This window comes from Mustela lutreola, chromosome 12 (genome assembly GCF_030435805.1).
Source record: "Mustela lutreola isolate mMusLut2 chromosome 12, mMusLut2.pri, whole genome shotgun sequence".
NCBI lineage: Eukaryota > Metazoa > Chordata > Mammalia > Carnivora > Mustelidae > Mustela > Mustela lutreola.
In genome coordinates this window covers 53,383,281-53,404,646 of record NC_081301.1, presented here as the reverse complement: position 1 = coordinate 53,404,646, position 21,366 = coordinate 53,383,281, and the positions used below count along the sequence as shown (strand labels likewise).

Genomic DNA, 21,366 nt, shown 5'->3' with positions numbered 1-21,366 from the left:
ATGATTTTGTTCATTCATTACCATTTCAATCATTTATTCATTACTATCCATTCATTATTAGTATCATTATTATTATCCATCCATTCATTCAATTTATTGCTTAATGTACTTGCCAAGTTTTCAGTGATGAACATGTATTAAGTTCATCATAACTGAAAATTGATTTAAAAAAAAATTGTCATGTCCCAAGTAGTCAAAACCAGATCTGGAGCTCTCTTAACAAGCTTGAGTTTCACAGATCACACAGACTATTAAGTCTTTATCTGAAGCAATAATTCATTTAATATATGATTATTACTAAACTTCGGGTTATCAATTCCTTCTTTTCTTTCATTATCCCTGTAACAGGTAGAGTAGGACAGAGAAACACAAGACTGCTCAACCAATGTTCTCATGACTGAAACTCACATACATGCAAACATGTGTGTGTGTGTACCCACATGCAAGGGCATACATACACACACACACACACACACACACACACACACACGGCAACGAGTTTAAGCCACCATGTGGGGATTTAAATCAGACAGAGATGTTTTCCCTTAACAAAACCTACGGCCACTACTTACAAGTATATTTTAAATGCTGTCAATGAGATCAATGGGAAAGGAGAAAAATCCTCATTTACATTCCACATTTACATATGATCTAAATATATACATTGCATTAAAGATCACTCAGAAGTGAACTTCTTTTAAAATAAAGCACTTTAAGCTCTTTATTCCTGCATTGTGGCTTCCTTGCCTGTCTTAGAAACAGGACAATGAATTAGTCTACCGCTTCCTTCCCTCCTTCTGAATAGCGGTTGGACACCTTTTTGCTCTCTGTCCCGACTATAGCTCAGTCTCCCAAGTAGTCACTTTTTGCCTCATTCATTTGAAAGGTGCCTTTCTGGCTTATTTCTTCCAGAGGAGAAACTTGGCTTCCCCACACAGGAATCCTGGATTTAAATTTCTCACCCTGCTAGTAGGAAAAACAAAACAAAAACAACGATCTGATTGCCTTCACCGGGCTGGGTTTCAGCTGCCTCTTGTGCGAAATGGGAAGAAAACGACCTTTCTTTCCTGACCCATATACTTTCCCATCTTCCCTTTAGGGCTCTGTGGCTTGACACACTCCACGGAGCTTCACCTGTGTTCCAGGACACCCGCGGGGCGTTGGTATCTGCTGTTCTGATGGAGATGTGGACTGTGATCGGTGCACTCCTCTCGAAGAAGAAATCATAAACCTCCACCTCCAGCTGCAAACAAACAGTTGCCTATGGATCACACATTGACAGTTTAGAGCATAAAATACCACTATTCCTGGGGCAGACTCCACAGTGGGAGGCAAAAGGTTAGATTTCTGCTGAAGCCATAACTCATTTTTTTAAAGATTGCTTTATTTATTTAAAAAAAAAAAGAAAGAAAGATTGGTTTATGTATCTTAGAGAGAGAAAGAGAGAGAGAGTGTGTGTGCGAGCGAGCACAGGGGGAGGGGCAGAGGGAGAGAAGCATACTTCCTGCTGAGCGAGGAGCCTGACATGGGGCTCAGACTCAGGACCCTGAGATCATGACCTGCACCAAAATCAAGAGTCAGATGCTTAACCGAATGAACCACCCAGGCGCCCCGCCTGATGTCATTTTCGACAACCAGATCTCACGTTTTCAGGCTCTAGATTTTGTTCATTAGTTAGCAGTATTGTTAAATTTTCCTCTCCATAAAAGAAGCTTTTAGCCTCAAATAGGTGAATACGGTGAAAAAGGGTCCCTGTATTTGCTCAAGAGACCAGCCTCGAGCCACTCGAGCCCGAGGTACAAGGACCAGAGCAGTAAATCTTAACTGTGGGAGGCTTTATTCCCCCAGGGGACACTTGGAAATGTCTAAAGACATTTTTGATCTCACAAATAGGTAAGCATGGTGGGCGGTCCTACCGGCCACTAAATAGTAGACAGAGGCCAGGGATGCTCCTACAAGCTACCACGCACAAGACAGCCCGCATAATAAAGAATCAGCCAGTGCGAAATGCCACTGGTGCTGCTTTTAAGAGACCCTGCTCTAGAGGCATCTATCTTTCCAAACATATTTTTAAATACCTAGATTTTATTCGCTTCCATGAAATCCATAGCTAATAAATGGGGCTATATGAGAAGTTTTTTCATAAAGATTTTATTTCTTGGGGTGCCTGGGTGGCTCAGTGGGTTAAACCTCTGCCTTCAGCTTAGGTCATGATCTCGGGGTCCTGGGATCGAGCCTCATATCAGGCTCTCTGCTCAGCGGATAGCCTGCTTCCCCCTCTCTCTCTGCCTACTTGCGATCTCTCTCTCTTTGTCAAATAAAGAAATAAAATCTTTTTAAAAAAATATTTTATAAAATCTTTTAAATTTTTAATAATTTTTAATAAAATTTATAATAAAATAAAAATTTTATTAGATTTTATTAAAAATTTATAATAAAATAAATTTTTAATAAAATCTTTTAAAAAAAGATTTTATAATAAATTAAATTTATAATAAAATATAAATTATTTAATTTATATTAATATAAATTAAATTTAAAGTATTATTTTAATTAATAATATAAATTATTAATTATATAAATTAAATTTATAATAAAATAAATTTTTAATAAAATCTTTTTTAAAAAAGATTTTATTTCTTTATTTGAGAGACAGAGGGACAGAGGGAGTGAGAGGGAAAACCAGACCCCCTGCTGAGCAGAGATTTCCCGATACAAGGCTCCATCCCAGGACCTTGGGATCATGACCTGAGCCTAAGGTAGACTCTTTCCTAACTAACTGAGCCGCCCAGTGCCCCATTAAGTTTGTTTGTTTGTTTGTTTGTTTGTTTTAAGATTTTATCCCATTAAGTTTTGAACCTTCTTATGTATTATGCACATATTTTACCAGATGCTGACAGGGAAGGATGGCATATAAGACAGAAATGCAAGGCACACGCCTACTTTTGAAGAATGTCCATTTGACACTGAATCGCCATTTGGTCGACCAGAGAGGATAAATTCTTAAATGGCAGCATATCAGCATGTACTACCCCACAAAAGAAACAGGTTCAAGGGGGCCAAAGTAACAGACTAGAAATGGAACCACACCCAGGCGGGGATGTCTTTTGGAGGTAGAATGTCAGTATCTGTTAGGTTGAGCCATCTGAAATTGTATGTCACGTGCTCACTAAGAAACACTGTTCTCAAACCAACAGGGTACCTGGTAAAACGAGTTTGAATTTGCATGGCCAAAAGAATGGACCGCCTTGACATTATAGTCCAAGGAATGCTTGGCTAGCTTCAGGAGCATGGGTCATTGCGCTGGCCTCGGGAGTCCTACCTTAGGTGACTGAAGGAGCCCAGGACTTCCAGCCCACAGAATCTGCAAAGCACCTAATCACTGAGAAAACTGAGAGTCACCCTCTAACAGCAATGACAAAAATCACACATTTGACCAGGTTCTGCTTTAGGATCACATTACACCATGCCAGAAGACACACAGAAAGCAACCAGAGGAGCTGTGCTTTATTTAGGAGTTCGAGGTAAAACTGGACATCTAATGAGTAATGACCCGGTAATACAAAAGGAATGGGAGACAAAAGGAAAAAAGAAAAAAATGGCTGCCACTTACTACAATGAAGTGAAGAAAAGCAAAGGGCAAAAACATGGCACTGACAGTCAAGTCTTTTGTCTTCCCTGGAGGCTAAATGCTGAGAATGCCTAAATTAGATAGAGGGCAATTTGGAACGGCAGGCACACTCATTTTCCTTAATAAACCTGAAGTCAGGTCTGTGTCAATCTGCTCATGTCAACGTTCCATCCTGTTTGAATCAACTTGCTGGGAGGTTAGGTCTGCAAGTTTGCGGAGGATTATTATGTGCAAGACTGTCACCAGCTGTTCTCAACTCCCATCCAAAACAAAATTAGAGGGAAGAGGCTAGAAGAGCAGCAGAAGGTAAATAAATAAAATATTAAAAAAAAAAAAAAAAAAGGTACTGAGATTAGACAAGAAGGAGACTTTTCTGACAGGAAAGTGTTTGATAGAGAAATTAGTCATTTAATGAGATTATGGAATCTCCTATCCTGAGTCAGGGTTATTCATTAAAATTAAGGATCTCAGGGCATCTGGGTGGCTCAGTAGTTAAGCGTCTGCCTTTGGCTCAGGTCATGATCCCAGGGTCCAGGGATTGAGCCCCTGCATCAGGCTCCTTCTTCAGCGGAAAGCCCGCTTCTCCCGCTCCCACTCCCCCTGCTTATGTCCCCTCTCTCACTGTCTCTTTCTCTCTCTCTCTCTGTGTCAAATAAATAAAGTAAGGATTCCAGTAAAACACTTCTACAAAGAAGGAATAATAGAATTTATTAATGAGGGGTGCCCGGGTGGCACAGTGGCTTGAGAGTCCGACTCTTGGTTTCAGCTCAAGTGATAATCTCAGGGTCATGGGATCAAGCCCCATGTGGGGCTCCACACTCAGCATGAGGTCTACTTGAGATTCTTTCTCCCTCGCCCTGACCCTCCCGCTTGTATTATTCTCTCTCTTTCTCTCAAATGAATAAATAAATCTCTAAAATAAAAAGAATTTGTTAATGAAAGGATTGTAGACAAAGTCATCTTTAACTCCCATGGTCTATGGCATGCAGAAAGGCCATCAAGGACACCGGAGTTCTCAAACCAGTGACCTCTGGACCAAAAGTAGCCCTCAGAAATATTTCATAGGTGCCACAATATGTTTCAGAATTTTAAATATGTATCCTGTATTTAAAAGTTGAAACATTTTTACAAAATAAAAGAAAAATTTATGGATCTCCAACTCCTCTGAAGAACAAGAGCTAAGGCTACCCTGGGTGTGGCCTGATTTGTGTGTATTCACACAAGGCAGCAATCACTGGTGTGGGGGCAGCTGCCTCCCCTCAGTCTCCCTCTCCCATCCCCTCCCCCTGCTTAGTCTCCTCATTTGCATCACAGGCCCAGCTCCTGTAAGCATTTGAGTCTGCCTCCAGATTTACAGTGACTGATTCTCTTCTGAGGCACTGAGGGTACAAACTAACCTGAAGGTGATGAGAAGTGCCTGCATCTTCACTGACTGTGGATACCAGACAGGTTAGATGCTTCATCTCCCTTTCTTCTTACCTCATAATGTCTCCGCACAGAATGGCTGCTGTTCGGCGGCTGATAGGCTATCTGCAGGTCACTTAGATCCTTCCAGGTGAACGAGGAGACCGGTCTGGTATGATCCCACAGATGTGTCACATAGCCATCCAGCGGAGCTTTGGTGATGTTAAACACCAGCAAGGGCTTAGGGGTCTCGTCCTCTTCACAGTCCAGAATGGATGGAGTCAGGGAGGTCAGGATGAACTGATCCACTTCCAGAGTAAACATGGCCATGAACGCAGCCCTTGGAATCTGATTAGGAAAGCCAGCTCTGATATAGACGGGCAACCACGCACTCTCTGACTTTTGAAAAGGAAAAAAAATACGAAGGGGAAATAATATGAATGAAGCGATCACATACATGGCTAATAGTTTGGAGACAGGATGTCCAGCAATGGCCTGAAACCTGGCTGCCCATTAGAATCAGTGGACAGTTGTTGTTTTTGCTTTTTATTTTATTTATTTATTTGACTGAGAGAAAGTGAGAACACAAGCAGGGGGAGTAGGAGTTAGAGAAGCAGGTTCCCCACTGAGTAGAGAGCCTGATGTGGGGCTCCATCCCAGGACCCTGGCATTATGGCCTGAGCTAAAAGCAGACAATTATCATCTGAGCCACCCAAGAGCCTGAATCACTGGAGAGTTTTAAACACATACTGATGCCCAAGCTTCATCTCTTGTGGGTTCGAATTTAATTGTTCCCCAAAAGGGACCAGAAAACTGGTATTTTTAAAACTCTCTGGTGGACTCTAGTATGTAGCCAGGATTGAAAGGGTACATTCATTTTGGTGTCAGAAGGAACTGTCCTTTTGAGTCTATGTCCAGCACTTGTGTGATTTTAAACACACTGTTTAACTCCTAAGCCTTTTCCCCCGTTTGTAAAATACAAATAGTGGGACCCCAAGTATTAAGTGAGGATTAAATGAGATAACCAAAGTAAAGCACTTAGCTGTGTCTGGCGTGCCCCACCTACCTCCTCTGGTCACCCTGCCCACTTCCTGCCATGTGGTTTGAAGAGGGCAAAGGCAGGATGAAGGAAAATGTCTCTGTAACCCAGTACCCACGCAACTGAAGGGTGGTGGCTCATCTGTCTAGTTAAGACCCCGAGTCCCCAGGTGACAAGAAGGTAATTAAAGCTGAAAGTTACCAATCAGGCTAGAAACGCACCCTCAAATGAGAGAGCTATGAGCAAACAGCCCCTATAATGGGGATTGCCAGAGAAACCAGGAAATTGCATCTTGGGATCAGGCTTTATGAGGAAAAGTCCTCAAAGCAGGAGATGCTGGTTATCATGGGATTTGGTGTTTTGCATTGTTAAGAATGACCCTTAATGATAGGAGTCCCATTCAGTATGCAGAACACTGGATATTGGACTAGAAGTTGTTATCCGTATGAAACGAAATGTAAAGAACAGAATTCTTTTTAACTCAGTCTCAGCTGAGGTTCCAATGAGAAAGATACCAGATTTCAAAATGAATGTGGCACCGATACTATAGGCACATTTACAAAGCAAATCGTCTGGAACTGGTCTAGAACCCCTTCAACCACTGCAAGAATAGAAAAGGGTTGAGAGGGGTAAGAGAAAGATTTATTTGTAGAGAAGACTGCTTTTCTGTGCTGAGTCACTCCCTCAATCCCCAACCCCACCCAACCCCGTGAAGAGGAAAGGAAGACAATGCTACATTTGTCTTGGGTGTCAGGACCGAAGTTTCCTGGAGGCCAGCCTTAAATGTATCTTTTACATGTGAGATGGCGAGGATTAATGCTGGGTTCATACAGGAGGAAGCAAGGGGGCCAGACCCAGAATACTGGTGTCTCTTCTGGGATCTGTCAAGTCCTTGTTTGTGGCAGAGGTAAACATATGGGGGCTACCACATATCAGCTGAAGGGGACAGACTGTTGGTCTTGGGTCATACTGGACTTTGACCTTTTGGGTGTATCTGTGAGAAGCCAAAGAATGGCAGAAGCAGGAAGCTGGGGGTGGAAATCATCCTAGGAGCTGTGGGGAGGAATTGCAAATGAATACTCAGGCTAGAAATGACTCTACTGGAGTTCTACCTGAAGAAGATCTCAAGGATGGGAGATCCCCAGAGAAACCACAAAATTGCCCTGGAGACAAAGACTAAGCTAGAAACACTTGCCAGAGTTACAGAGCATGAAGTTTTATTCCATCAGTATCTGATCAAGTAAGACCTCTCTCACCAATGCTCCCCACAAACCAAGCCCTCTAAGACCAGAAGTTCCAAGACTAGCCAGCAAACTAAAAAGAGAGGAATGCAACAGAGAAAGAGAAAAGAAGACAATCAACCCCTCTTTCCTCCCACTCCATGCTTAATGAAGACAAATTAAAGATATACTGAGATATCAGTCTTCACGTGCCATTAAAAAAATTTTTTTTTAAGGGGCACCTGGGTGGCTCAGTCAGTTAAGCATCTGACTCTTGATCTCAGCTCAAGTCTTGATCTCAAGGCTGAGTGTTCAAGCCCTGCATTGGGCTTCATGCTGGACATGGAAACTACTTTAAAAACATGTATATTTAAGAATCATAAAAGTCATAATGTTGAAATTCAAGTATGGGAAAATCATAGTATAAAAGGACTAGTGCTGAACAGTAAAACTATTTAAACCTAGGATTAAGCCTAAATAAATATGTTAATTTAAACATGCTAACAAAATAGATATAAATGTCAAAAAAGCTTACTTGAAATAAGAGATAAATGATTGAAGAAGTAACAGGTATAACAACTGAATCCTAAAACTGAAATTGCAGATTGTATAACAAAGCCTGGAAGATGGGAAATCCCCAGGAGAAAGGATAAACAAGATCAATCCTTACCACATATAGGAAAGACCTAACGAAACTCATTTCATTTTTTGTCTTAAATATTAAAAATAGAAGTTAAACAATGTTTTAAAGTTTGGAATTAAATTCCATTAAAATATAAAATGAGATAAAGGACTTTCAAATAAGTGAAAAAACAGGCATAGAAAATATAATCTGTATTGCAAGATAATTTTTTTAATTAGCCAGAAAGCATAAAACAAAATGATAGAAAAAAATACATATCCATTACAAAACTATACCTTATATTCCCCTGTTTAAGACAAATATTCTGAAATTAAATATCTAATTACATATGTCTTATAGGGGAGAAATTTAAAATAAAATTACATACAAATATTAAAATGAAAAGGATGATCAAAAGTTATCATGTAAAGGAAAAAGCAAAAGTGACCATATTACTTTCAAAGAAAGATGAATCAAGGCAAAAAGCATTAAAAAAGGACAGTGTGCATTGTCCAAGACAGTGGAGTAGGAATTCAGCTGGATAGCTATCAAATCATTCTGAACACCTGCAAACTCAACCAGAGACCTAAGAAAAGAACAGCTGCAACTCCACCAATTAAAAAACAACCACTTTCTGCAAGGTAGGAGGTGCAGAGACGGTACTCTGAGGCAATATATAGGAAGATAAACTGCAGGCAGAGGGAGCAGCAGAGCCCCAAATCAGAACTTTTAAAAGGTTGTTCCAGTGAGGGATGTCCCTGCCTGAGAGGTGCTCTGATGGCAAAGCAGGGCAGAATCCTAAGTGGAACAGTATCACCAGGATCCCCAGGATCACAGGAAGCCCAGAGATGCCTGAGTGTGGCAGAGGTCCCAGGTATCAGAGCGGGGAAGCCAGCTGCAATTAGCAAGCCCAGGAGTGGGCTTTCAGCTCAGGGTTGCCATAAACCATAAACCACAAATAGTGGTCTAATGACTACTGTCCAAGCAGGGGCCCAGCAAGCAGCAGAACCTGTGAGACACACCCTACCCACCAAGAGGAGTGGCTCAGGAGTGTGCCTCAGGAGTCTGCAGGGTCTGGAGACTCGAAACAGGGTTGTGAGCCTGAGACAAAATTCTGTCACAGGCCAGGTGAGCACAAGTGTGACTGGAACAAAAGCCACACAGAGCGACCTGGAGCCACTGATCTAGTCTTGCCCCTGGCAAGGGTGCTGCAATTCTGCCTAAGGTAAAGACACCTGAGAATCAGTGCAACAGACTCCCCACCCAAGGTGATCAACAAGAACATCCAACTAAGACCAAGTTTACCCATCATAGAGAACTACACAACTCCAGCACTCGGGGAAAACACTATATAGAATTCATGGCTTTTTCCCCCCTATTCTTTAGTCTTTCCACTTCAATTTTTTCTCTTTCCTTTTTCAACCAATTTCTTATTTTATTAACTCCTTTTTCTTTTAATTTCTATTCAGTGTAACAGTATTCATTGTTTTTGCACCACACCCAGTGCTCCATGCAATCTGTGCCCTCTCCAATACCCACCACCTGGTTCCCCCAACCTCCAACCCCCCGCCCCTTCAAAACCCTGATTGTTTTTCAGAGTCCATAGTCTCTCATGGTTCACCTCCCCTTCCAATTTCCCTCAACTCCCTTCTCCTCTCTAACTCCCTTTGTCCTCCATGCTATTTGTTAAGCTCCAAAAATAAGTGAAACCATATGATAAGTGACTCTCTCTGCATAATCCCTTCCAGTCCCGTCCATGTTGATACAAAAGTTGGGTATTCATCCTTTCTGATGAAGGCATAATACTCCATTGTGTATATGGACCACATCTTCCTTATCCATTCGTCCGTTGAAGGGCATCTTGGTTCTTTCCACAGTTTGGCGACCATGGCCATTGCTGCTATAAACATTGGGGTACAGATGGCCCTTCTTTTCACTCCATCTGTATGTTTGGGGTAAATACCCAGTAGTGCAATTGTAGGGTCATAGAGAAGGTCTATTTTTAATTTCTTGAGGAATCTCCACACGGTTCTCCAAAGTGGCTACACCAACTTGCATTCCCACCAACAGTGTAAGAGGGTTCCCCTTTCTCCACATCCCCTCCAACACATGTTGTTTCCTGTCTTGCTAATTTTGGCCATTCTAACTGGTATAAGGTGGTTTCTCAATGTGGTTTTAATTTGAATCTCCCTGATGGCTAGTGATGATGAACATTTTTTCATGTGTCTGATAGCCATTTTTATGTCTTCATTGGAGAGGTGTCTGTTCATATCTTCTGCCCATTTTTTGATATGATTGTCTGTTTTGTGTGTGTTGAGTTTGAGGAGTTCTTTATAGATCCTGGATATCAACCTTTTGTCTGTACTGTCATTTGCAAATATCTTCTCCCATTCCATGGGTTGCCTCTTTGTTTTCTTGACTATTTCCTTTGCTGTGCAGAAGCTTTTGATTTTGATGAAGTCCCAAAAGTTCATTTTCGCTTTTCTTTCCTTTGCCTTTGGAGACATATCTTGAAAGAAGTTGCTGTGGCTGTTATCGAAGAGGTTACTACCTATGTTCTCCTCTAGGATTCGATGGATTTCTATCTCACATTGAGGTCTTTTATCCATATAGAGTTTATCTTTGTGTACGGTGTTAAGAGAATGGTCGAGTTTCATTCTTCTACATATAGCTGTCCAGTTTTCCTAGCACCATTTATTGAAGAGACTGTCTTTTATCCACTGTAAATTTTTTCCGGTTTTGTCAAAGATTATTTGACCATAGAGTTGAGGGTCCATATCTGGGTTCACTACTCTGTTCCACTGGCCTATGTGTCTGTTTTTATGCCATTACCATGCTGTCTTGGTGATCAGAGCTTTGTAGAAAAGCTTGAAATTGGCTAACGTGATGCCCCCACTTTTATTTTTGTTTTTCAACACTTCCTTAGTGATTCTGGGTCTCTTCTGATTTCATACAAATTTTTGGATTATTTGCTCCAGATCTTTGAAAAATACCAGTAGAATTTTGATCAGAATGGCATTAAAAGTATAGATTTCTCTAGGCAGTATAGACATCTTAACAATGTTTATTCTTCCGATCCAAGAGCATGCAATGGTCTTCCATCTTTTTGTGTCTTCTTCAATTTCTTTCATGAGTGTTCTGCAGTTCCTCGAGTACAGATCCTTTACCTCTTTGGTTAGGTTTATTCCCAGGTGTCTTATGGTTCTTGGTGCTATAGTAAATGGAATCGATTCTCTAATTTCCCTTTCTATATTTTCATTGTTAGTGTATAAGAAAGCTACTGATTTCTGTACATTGACTTTATATACTGCCACATTGCTGAATTGCTGTATGAGTTCTAGTAGTTTGGGGATGGAGTCTTTTGGGTTTTCCATTTAAAGAATCATGTCAACTGAAAAGAGAGAGAGTTTGACTTCTTCATTGCCCATTTGGATACCTTTTATTTCTCTTTGTTGTTGGATTGCTGTTGCTAGGACTTCTAATACTATATTGAACAAGAGTGGTGAGAGTGGGCATCCTTGTCGTGTTCCTGATCTCAACGGGAAGGATGCAAGCTTTTTCCCATTGAGGATGATATTTGCTGTGGGTCTTTCATAGATAGATTTTATGAAGTTCAGGAATGTTCCCTCTATCCCTATACTTTGAAGCGTTTTAATCAGGAATGTATGCTGGATTTTGTCAAATGCTTTTTCTGCATCAATTGAGAGGACCATGTGGTTCTTCTCTCTTCTCGTATTAATTTGTTCTATCACATTGTTTAATTTGCAAATGTTGAACCATCCTTGTAGCCCAGGAATGAATCCCACTTGGTCATGGTGGATAATCTTTTTAATGTGCTGTTGAATCCTGTTTGCTAGGATCTTGTTGAGAATCTTAGCATCCATGTTCATCAGAGATATTGGTCTGAAATTCTCCTTTTTGATAGGGTCTTTGCCTGGTGTGGGGATCAAGGTAATGCTGGCTTCATAAAGAGAGTCTGGAAATTTTCCTTCTGCTTTAATTTTTTGAAACAGCTTCAGGAGAATAGGTGTTATTTATTCCTTGAAAGTTCGGTAGAATTCTCCAGGGAATCCATCAGGTCCTGGGCTCTTGTTTTTTGGGAGGTTTTTGATCACTGCTTCAATCTTGTTACTAGATATTGGTCTATTCAGGTTGTAAATTTCTTCCTGGTTCAATTTTGGGAGTTTATAGTTTTCCAGGAACGTATCCATTTCATCTAGGTTGCTTAGCTTATTGGCATATAACCGTTGGTAATAACTTCTGATGATTGTTTCTACTTCCTTGGTGTTAGTTGTGATCTCTCCCTTTTCACTCATAGTTTTATTAATTTGGGCTTTCTCTCTTTTCTTTTGGATTAGTGTGGCCAATGGTTTATTGATCATATTGATTCTTTCAAAAAAACCAGCTTCTATTTTCATTGATACATTCTACTATGTCTCTGGTTTCTACCTCATTGATCTCAGCTCTAATCTTGATTATTTCTCTTCTTATGTGTGGAGTTGGTTTGATTTGTTGTTGATTCTCCAGTTCTTTAAGGTGTAGAGACAGCTGGTGTATTCTGTATTTTTCAATTTTTTTGAGGGAGGCTTGCATGGCTATGTATTCCCCTTAGGACTGCCTTTGCTGTATCCCATAGGTTTTGGACCAACGTGTCTTCATTCTCATTGGTTTCCATGAATTGTTTCAGTTCTTCTTTGATCTCCTGGTTGATCCAAGCATTCTTAAGCAAGGTGGTCTTTAGTTTCCAGGTGTTTGAGTTCCTTCCGAACTTTTCCTTGTGATTGAGCTCCAGTTGCAAAGCATTGTGATCTGAGAATGTGCAGGGAATAATCTCAGTCTTTTGGTATCGGTTGAGTCCTGATTTCTGACCCAATATGTGGTCTATTCTTGAGAAGGTTCCATGTGCACTTGAGAAGACTGAATATTCTGTTGTTTTAGAGTGGAATATTCTGTAAATATCTATGAGGTCCATCTGGTCCAATGTGTCATTCAATGCTCTTGTTTCTTTATTGATTTTCTGCTTCGATGATCTGTTTATTTCTGAGAGAGGTGTGTTAAGATCTCCTACTATTAATGTATTCATATCAATATGACTCTTTATCTTGATTAACAGGTTTTTTTATGTAATTGGCTGCTCCCATATTGGGGGCATAGATATTTACAATTGTTAGATCATCTTGGTGGATAGTCCCTTTACGAATGATGTGTCCTTCTGTATCTCTGACTACAGTCTTTAGTTTAAAATCTAATTTGTCTGATATGAGAATCGCTACCCCGGCCTTCTTTTGAGGCCCACTGACATGAAAGATGCTTCTCCATCTCTTCACTTTCAGTCTGGGTGTATCTTTAGGTTCAAAATGGGTCTCTTGTAGACAACATATGGATGGGTCCTGTCATTTTATCCAATCTGCAACCCTGTGCCATTTTATGGGCACATTTAGGCCATTCACATTGAGAGTGATTATTGATACATACGTTTTTATTGACATCATATTACCTTTGAAGTCTTTCTTTCTGTAGATTGTGTCTATATTTCTGTTCAATGCTATTCTTAGGATTTTTCCTCTTTTATAGAACCCCCCTTAATATTCCCTGAGGTATCAGCTTGGTGGTTGTATAGTCTTTTAAGCCTTGCCGGTCTTGGAAATTCTTTATCTCTCCATCCATTTTGAATGTCAGTCTTGCTGGATAAAGTATTCTTGGCTGCATGCTCTTCTCATTTAGTGCCCTGAATATATCTTGCCAGCCCCTTCTAGCTTGCCAGGTCTCTGTGGACAGGTCTGATGTTATTCTGATGGGCTTTCCTCTGTAAGTAAGGAGCCTCTTTGTCCTAGCAGCTTTCAAGAGATTATATCTACAATTATGATTCCTCAATTTGACTATCAGGTGCCTTGATATTTTTCTGGAATCTATAATCTTGGGTGGAGACCGTTCGGCCTCTAGTACATGAACACTGGTTCCATTCACCAGATTGGGAAAATTTTCATGAAGAACTTGTTCCACTATATCTTCTAGGCTTCTTTATTTCTCCTCTCCTCCCCTTCAGGGATTCCAATAATTCTGATGTTGAAACATTTCATGGCATCATTTATTTCCCTGATTCTGTTTTCATGGCTTCTAAGCTGTTTGTTCCAGGCTTCCTCCTGATCCTTTCTATCTGTTTGTCCTCCAGATCACTAATTCTATCTTCTGTCTCAGTTATCCTAGCTTTGAGAGAATTTAGATTGGAACTCATTGAGAGCATTGTGAACCTCATCATTGGTAGCTTTTAGCTCTGCCTTAACATTGTGAACATCATCTCTGGTTGCTTTCAGTTCGGCCCTAATCAATTCCGTTTGGTCATCCATGGCTTTCTCCAACCTAGCTATTGCCTGGATAATTGTTAGCCTGAATTCTCTTTCTGACATATTGTCTATGTTGATAGCCATTAGCGCTGTTGCAGAATGCCCATCCTCTGTATTTTTCTTCTGTTGGGCATTCCTCCTCCTAGTCATTTTGGTGAGAGATGGTTGAACGGATGTAGCTGGATGTATCGACCATGGTGCAGTCAAGATGCAACCTGGAACACTTCTGAACAATCAGGATTTCCCACCCAAACAAGAGAAAACAGAAAAGAAAAAGAGAGAGACAGGAAAGAAAGGGAAGATAAAAGAGAAGTTTCAGCCCAAATGGGCCCCAAGGTAAGATTTATGAAGTATACAAATAAAAACAGACAAACAAAAAGACTGATAAAAGTATATGACAAGAGAAAAAAAAAACCCATATATATATATAGATATAGATATAGATATAGATATATGCAAATAAAGGACGAACCTTGTCAAAAAGAACCCCAACTGTAAGATTTATATACTATCAGGACAAACACAAAAACACAGAAACACTGGTGAAAGAAAAAGATGGGAGAGTGGTTATAAATTCTCAGTGTGGGTGAGGAAGGTTGTTTTGATTCTTTCTGGATGTATCTTAATACCTTTGTTAAAGGATTCAACTTTTCTAAGATAAAGGGGGATTAAAAATTGGTTTACCTATAGGGGTAGCATTCATTGGGGAAAGGGGATTACCTTGAAGTTTAACTCTATATGAATATTAGAAAATAAAAATAAAAAATAAATAAACTAGACTAAACTAAAATTTAAAAAAAAGAAACTTAAAAAATAGAAATTCAAAAGAAAAACACAGGTGTATGTATCAAAAAGTTCAGGTTAGAAGGTTATTATGGAATTTGATGTACTGGACATCTCACTGTGATGGTAAATAGGCTAAAAAATTATCTATATAAAAAAGAAATGAGCCAGAATAGTGGGAACAAATTAAAAATAAAAGTTGTCTTGTCATCTTTTTTTTTTTTTTTCCTTTCCTGGTTGGTTTTCTAGGGGAGGGGCCTGCCACGTGGGTTTTCAGTCAATGATGTTCTCTGAGTTAAGTCCTCCTGCTCCCCTCAAGGGGGTGGGCTCTGAGGAAACTGGTTTTTTTCAGGCTTTTGTCTCTGGAGGTTTTTATGTTTGTTCACTTTTTTTTTTTTCTCTCTCGCCTTGACCGCTTTTGATGGTTTTTGTAGGTTTAGAGGAAAGCAAACTGCACCCTGACCTCGCTCTCAGAGAGAAGCCTCAGTCTGGCTGCAGAGCCCAAATATATTCCCCCTTGGCCGCAGGCAGAACAGGTTCCGAGTCGTGGTCCCTGGGGACGCAGGATTTTTTGCTTGTATCCAAAACCACGGCAGCGGCAGCTGTCTGGCCAGCTCCAGATCGCCAGAGATGTTCCAAGCAGCAATTGCACACTGAAATTTTCCCACTGGCCGGGGCTGGGAGTGCCTGGTCTTTCCGGGTCTGAGAGCACCAGACTGCTGCCTGTGCACACTTCTCTTAGAGGAGGGCGGGGGGTCCGACTCGGACTCTGATAGCAGGGCACAGAGCGAGCGTGGAGACTGTAAAAAGTCTGTGCTTCTGCCAGCTGGCGAGGCTCCTGTGAGGGGCTGGACTCCATGCGCTCTCAGGCAAGCTGGTGGCTCAGGGACCAAGACCTGGTTTCTCCACTGCACTCTCTCTGGCTCTGCACCAGGGCTGGCTGTCCTGGGTCTGGGGACTTCAGCCCCTGTCCCTAACTGCCCCAATTCCCACAATTCCCCCCCCCCCAACGTGATCCTTTGCTCTTTTTGAGTGCTTTCTACCAGACTCTAAGTTAATGCTGGTCTCCAGACGCAGGGACTCTCCTATTGGGATATTACTTTCCAAGGGGTCAGCTCTGGTGGCTCCCTCCCCCTTTTATTTATCTTCTGATAGCAGTCCGATGTTCCCACTCGCTTTACCTGCCCACTGGCGTCTTCTGCTCCTGTAGAGATCCAAACGTGTATAATTCTGATCTCAGGCTGAATTCGTGGGTGATTGGAGTTCTTTGGAAGGTAATCAGCTCACTTTAGGGTACAGGTTGAAAGGGTGCCACCTCCTACTTCACCACCATCTTGTCTCCCCCCAAGGAAATGTATTAACTCCTTTTTAAAAAATATTTTACAATTTTCCTTTTTATACTTACATTCTATACTTTCATTGTATTTAATTTTATTTTATGTATACATAAGTTTTCCTTTCTTTACAATTGTGGGATACAGTTTCTTCTAACAAACAGACCAAAATACATTTCAAACCTGGTATGGAACAAGCATAGGGGACACTAGAGAATCCCCTTCTGGAGGAATAAAAGAACTAAAATCTAATAAAGTTAAAATCAAAAGGCTATTAATGTGATGTAATAAAAAAACAGAGGCTCTAATTGCTAGGATAAATGAGGCAGAAGAGATAATTCATGATATAGAAGACCAAATAATGGAAAATAAAGAAGCTGAGAAAAAAAGAGATGAATAACCACTGAAAAAGAGAGATAAAGGGAAGAATTTGAGAGATAAATGATAGCATAAAGCAAAACAATATTAGAATAATTGGGATCCAAGAAGAAGAGGAAGAGAGAGAAGCAGGAGGTATATTGGAGCAAATTATAGCAAAGAACTTCCTTAATCTGGGGAAAGAAACAGGCATTCCAGCCCAGAAGACACAGAGACCCCCACCTTCAAAATCAATAAAAATAGGTCAACATCCTGCTATATAACAGTGAAAGTTGCAAATCTCAGAGACAAAGAGAAAAACCTGAAAGCAGCTCAGGACAAAAGGTCCATAAACTACAAGAGTAGAAACATTAGATTGGGAACAAACCTATCCACAGAGACCTGGCAGGCCGAAAAGGACAAGTATGATATTTTCAGGATGCTAAATGAGAAAAATACGCAGCCAAGAATACTTATCCAGCTATGATGTCATTCAAAATGGGAGAGATAAAAAGCTTCTAGGACACAGAGAAACCAAAAGAATTTGTGATCATGAAACCAGCCTTGCAAGAGATATTAAAAGAGATCCTTTAAGTGAAAAGAGAGCCCAAAAGTAACCTAGACCAGAAAGGAACAGAGACAATATACAGAAACAGTAACTTTACAGTTAATATAATGGCACTAAATTCATATCTTACAATAGTTACTCTAAATGTAAATGGACTAAATGTTCCAATCAAAAGACAAAGGATATTGGATGGATAAAAAAGCAAGACCCATTAATATGTTGTCCACAAGAGATTCGTTTCAGATGAATCTCCTCCAAACTGGAAGTGTGGGGGTGTTAAACCATTTACCACGCTGATGGACTTCAGAAAAAAAGCTGCAGGAGAGGCAATCCTTATATCAGACAAATTAGATTTTAAACCAAAGATTGTAATAAGAGATGAGGAAGGACAGTCTATCATACATAAAGGGTCTATCCAACACAAAGAGCTAAACAATTATAAATATCTATGCCTCCAACTTGGAAGCACCCAAATACATAAATCAATTAATAACAGCATAAAGAAATTCATTGGTAATAATACAATAATAGTAGGGGACTTTAACACCCCACTCACGAATGGACAGCTCATTTAAGCAGCAAATCAATAAGGAAATAAGAGCTTTGAATGACACATTAGATCAGATGGACTTCACAGATATATTCAGAACATACCATCCTAAAGCAACTGAACACACATTCTTCTCGAGTGCACATGGAAGAGTCTCCAGAAGAGATCACACACTGGGTCACAACTCAGATCTCAATTGGTACCAAAAGACTAGGATTATTCCCTGCATATTTTTGGACACAGCGCTTTGAAATTAGAATTCAATCACAAGGGGAAAATTGGGAACGACTTCAATACATGGAGGTTAAAGAGCATCCCACTGAAAAAAGAATGGGCTAACCAGAAAATTAAAGAAGACTTTTAAAAATTCATGGAAAGAAATGAAAATGAAAACACATCTGTTCAAAACCTTTAGGATGCAGCAAAGGTGGTCATGAGAGGGAAGTATATAGCAATACAAACCCTTCTCAAGAAAGAAAAAAGTCTCAAATACACAACCTAACTTTACACCTAACAGAGCAAGAGAAAGAACAGCAAATAAAACCTAAATCTAGCAAGAAAAGAGAATTAACAAAGATTAGAGCAGAAATCAATGAAATAGAAACCATAGAAAAAAGCAGTAAAACAGATCAACAAAACTAGGAGGTAGTTCTTTGAAAGAATTAATAAGATTGATAAATCCCTGGCCAGACTTATCAAAAAGAAAAAAGAAAGGACCCAAATAAATGAAATTATGAATGAAAGAGCAAGGATTACAGCCAACACCGAAGAAATACAAACAAGTATAAGAACATATTATGAGCAACTATATGCCAACAAATTAGGCTATCTGGAGGAAATGGATGCATTCCTAGCAACACACAAACTACCAAACTAAACTAAAACAGAAAACAGGAAGAAATAGAAAACCTGAACAGACCCATAACCAGCAAGGAAACTGAAAAAGTAATTAAAAATCTCCCAAAAAACAAGAGTCCAGGGCTAGATGGCTTTCCAGAGAATTCTACCAAACATTTAAGGAAGAACTAATACCTTTTCTTCTTAAGCTGTTTCAAAATAGAAATAGAAGAAAAACTTCCAAACTCATTCTGTGAGGCCAGCATTGCCATGATCCCAAAACTAGTCAAAGATCCCACCAAAAAGAATTATAGACAATATCTCTGAGGAACATGGATGCAAAAATTTTCAGCAAGATCTTAGCCCATAAGCTCCAACAGTACATTAAAAGGATTATTTACCACGACAAAGTGGGATTTATGCCTGGGCTGCAAGGCTGGTTCAACATCAGCAAATTGATCAATATGATCCACTACATTAATAAAATAAAGGATAAGAACCATATAATCCTCTCAATAGACGCAGGAAAAGTATTTGACAAAGTCTAGCATCCTTTCTTGATTAAAACTCTCCACAGTGTATAGAGGGAATATCACTCAATAACATAAAAGCCATTTACAAAAAACCCATAGCAAATATCATTCTCAATAGGAAAAACTGAGAGCTCTTCCTTGAGGGCTGGAACAGGGCAGAGAAATCCACTATCGCTGCTGTTGTTCAACATAGTACTAGAAGTCATAGCCTCAGCAATCTTACATCAAAAAGAAATAAAAGATATCCAAATCTGCACAGAAGAAGTCAAACTCTCACTTTTTTCAAATGGCATGATAAACTATGTGGAAAACCCAAAAGACTCCACCCCCAAGTTGCTAGAACTCATACAGGAATTCAGCAAAGCAGGAGGATACAAAATTAGTGCATTTCTATACACTAACAATGAGACAAAAGAAAGAAAAATTAAGGAATTGATCCCATTTACAGTTTGCACCAAAAACCATAGTAATGAACTTAAAGAAAGACGCAAAGGATCTGTACTCAGAAGACTATAGAACACTCATGAAAGAAATTGAGGAAGACACAATGAAATGGAAAAACATTCCATGCTCATGGACTGGAAGAACAAATACAGTGAAAATGTCTATGCTACTTAGAGCAATCTATACATTCCATGCAATCCCTATCAGAATACTGTCAATTTTTTTTTCACAGAGCTGGAACAATCCTAAAATTTGTATGGAACCAGAAGAGATCCCAAATAGCCAAAGGAATGATGAAAAAGAAAAACAAAGCTGGTGGCATCACAATTCTGGACTTCAAGCTATATTACAAAGCTATAATCATCAAGAAAGCATGGTACGGGCATAAAAACAGACACACAGTGGAACAGAGTAGAGAGCCCAGAAATAGATCCTCAACTCTATGGTCAACTAATCTTCAACAAAGCAGGAAAGAATATCCAATAGAAAAAAGACAGTCTCTTCAACAAATTGGTGTTGGGAAAATTGGACAGCCACATGCAGAAGACTGAAACCAGACCATTTTGTTACACCATGAAAAGAATCCATGAAAATCCTTGAGAAGAACACAGGCAGCAACCTCTTCAACCTTAGCCACAGCAACTTCTTCATAGACACATTGCCAAAGGCAAGGGAAATGACAGCAAAAGTGAACTATTGGAAATTCATCAAGAAAAAAAGCTTTTACACAGCAAAGGAAATAGTCAACAACCAAAAGACAACCAACAGAATGGGAGAAAATATTTGCAAATGTCTTACCAGATAAAGGACTAGTATCCAACAAACTCAACACCCAAAGAATGAATAATTCCAACAAGAAATGGGCAGAGGATATGAACAGACATTTCTGGAAAGAAGACATCCTATCTGGATGCCAACAAACACATGAAAAAGTGTTCAACATCACTTGGCCTCAGGGAAATGCAAATCAAACCCACAATGAGATACCACCACACACCAGTCAGAATGGCTAACATTAACAAATCAGGAAACAACAGGTGTTGGCAAGGATGCAGAGAAAGGGGAGCCCTCTTATACTGTTGGTGATGCAGAGTAGTTCAACCACTCTGGAAAACAATATGGAGATTCCTCAAAAAGTTGAAAATAGAGATACCCTACAACCCAGGAACTGTACTACTGGGTATTTACCCCAAAGATACAAATATAGTGATCCAAAGGGGCATGTGCACCTGAATGTTTATAGCAGCAATGTCCACAATAGCCAAATTATGGAAAGAGCCCAGATGTCCATTGGCAGATCAGTGGATAATGAAGATATGGTATATATATGTAATGGAATACAACTCAGCCATCAAAAACAATGAAATCTTGCCATTTGCAATGACATGGATGGAATTAGAGGGTATTATGCTAGGTGAAGTAAGTCAATCGGAGAAAGACAATTACCATATGATCTCACTCATATGTGGAATGTAAGAAACAAAACAGAGGACGGTATAGGAAGGAGGGAAAATAAAACAAGATGAAATCGAGAGGGAGACATACCGTAAGAGATCCTTTTTTTTTTTTTTTAAGATTTTATATATTTGACAGAGAGAGGAACACAAACAGAGGGAGTGGGAGAAGTAGCAGGCTCCCACAGATCAGGAGCCCAATGTGGGGCTCAATCCCAGGGATCATGACACCTAATGACTGAGCCA

At 39.9% G+C, this 21,366-nt stretch overlaps 1 protein-coding gene across 1 annotated transcript in view; it reads right to left on the bottom strand.

Annotated features, from left to right (window-relative positions):
* The window catches only part of FREM1 (FRAS1 related extracellular matrix 1), a 181,421-nt gene that overhangs the window by 117,769 nt on the left and 42,286 nt on the right, over positions 1 to 21,366 (bottom strand). Inside the window, exons 6-7 of the mRNA XM_059142310.1 lie at positions 5,111 to 5,434; positions 1,135 to 1,243 (exon numbers count right to left, since the gene is read on the bottom strand). Coding sequence (XP_058998293.1) covers positions 1,135 to 1,243; positions 5,111 to 5,434 — 433 coding nt within the window. The remainder of the gene's footprint in view (positions 1 to 1,134; positions 1,244 to 5,110; positions 5,435 to 21,366) is intronic.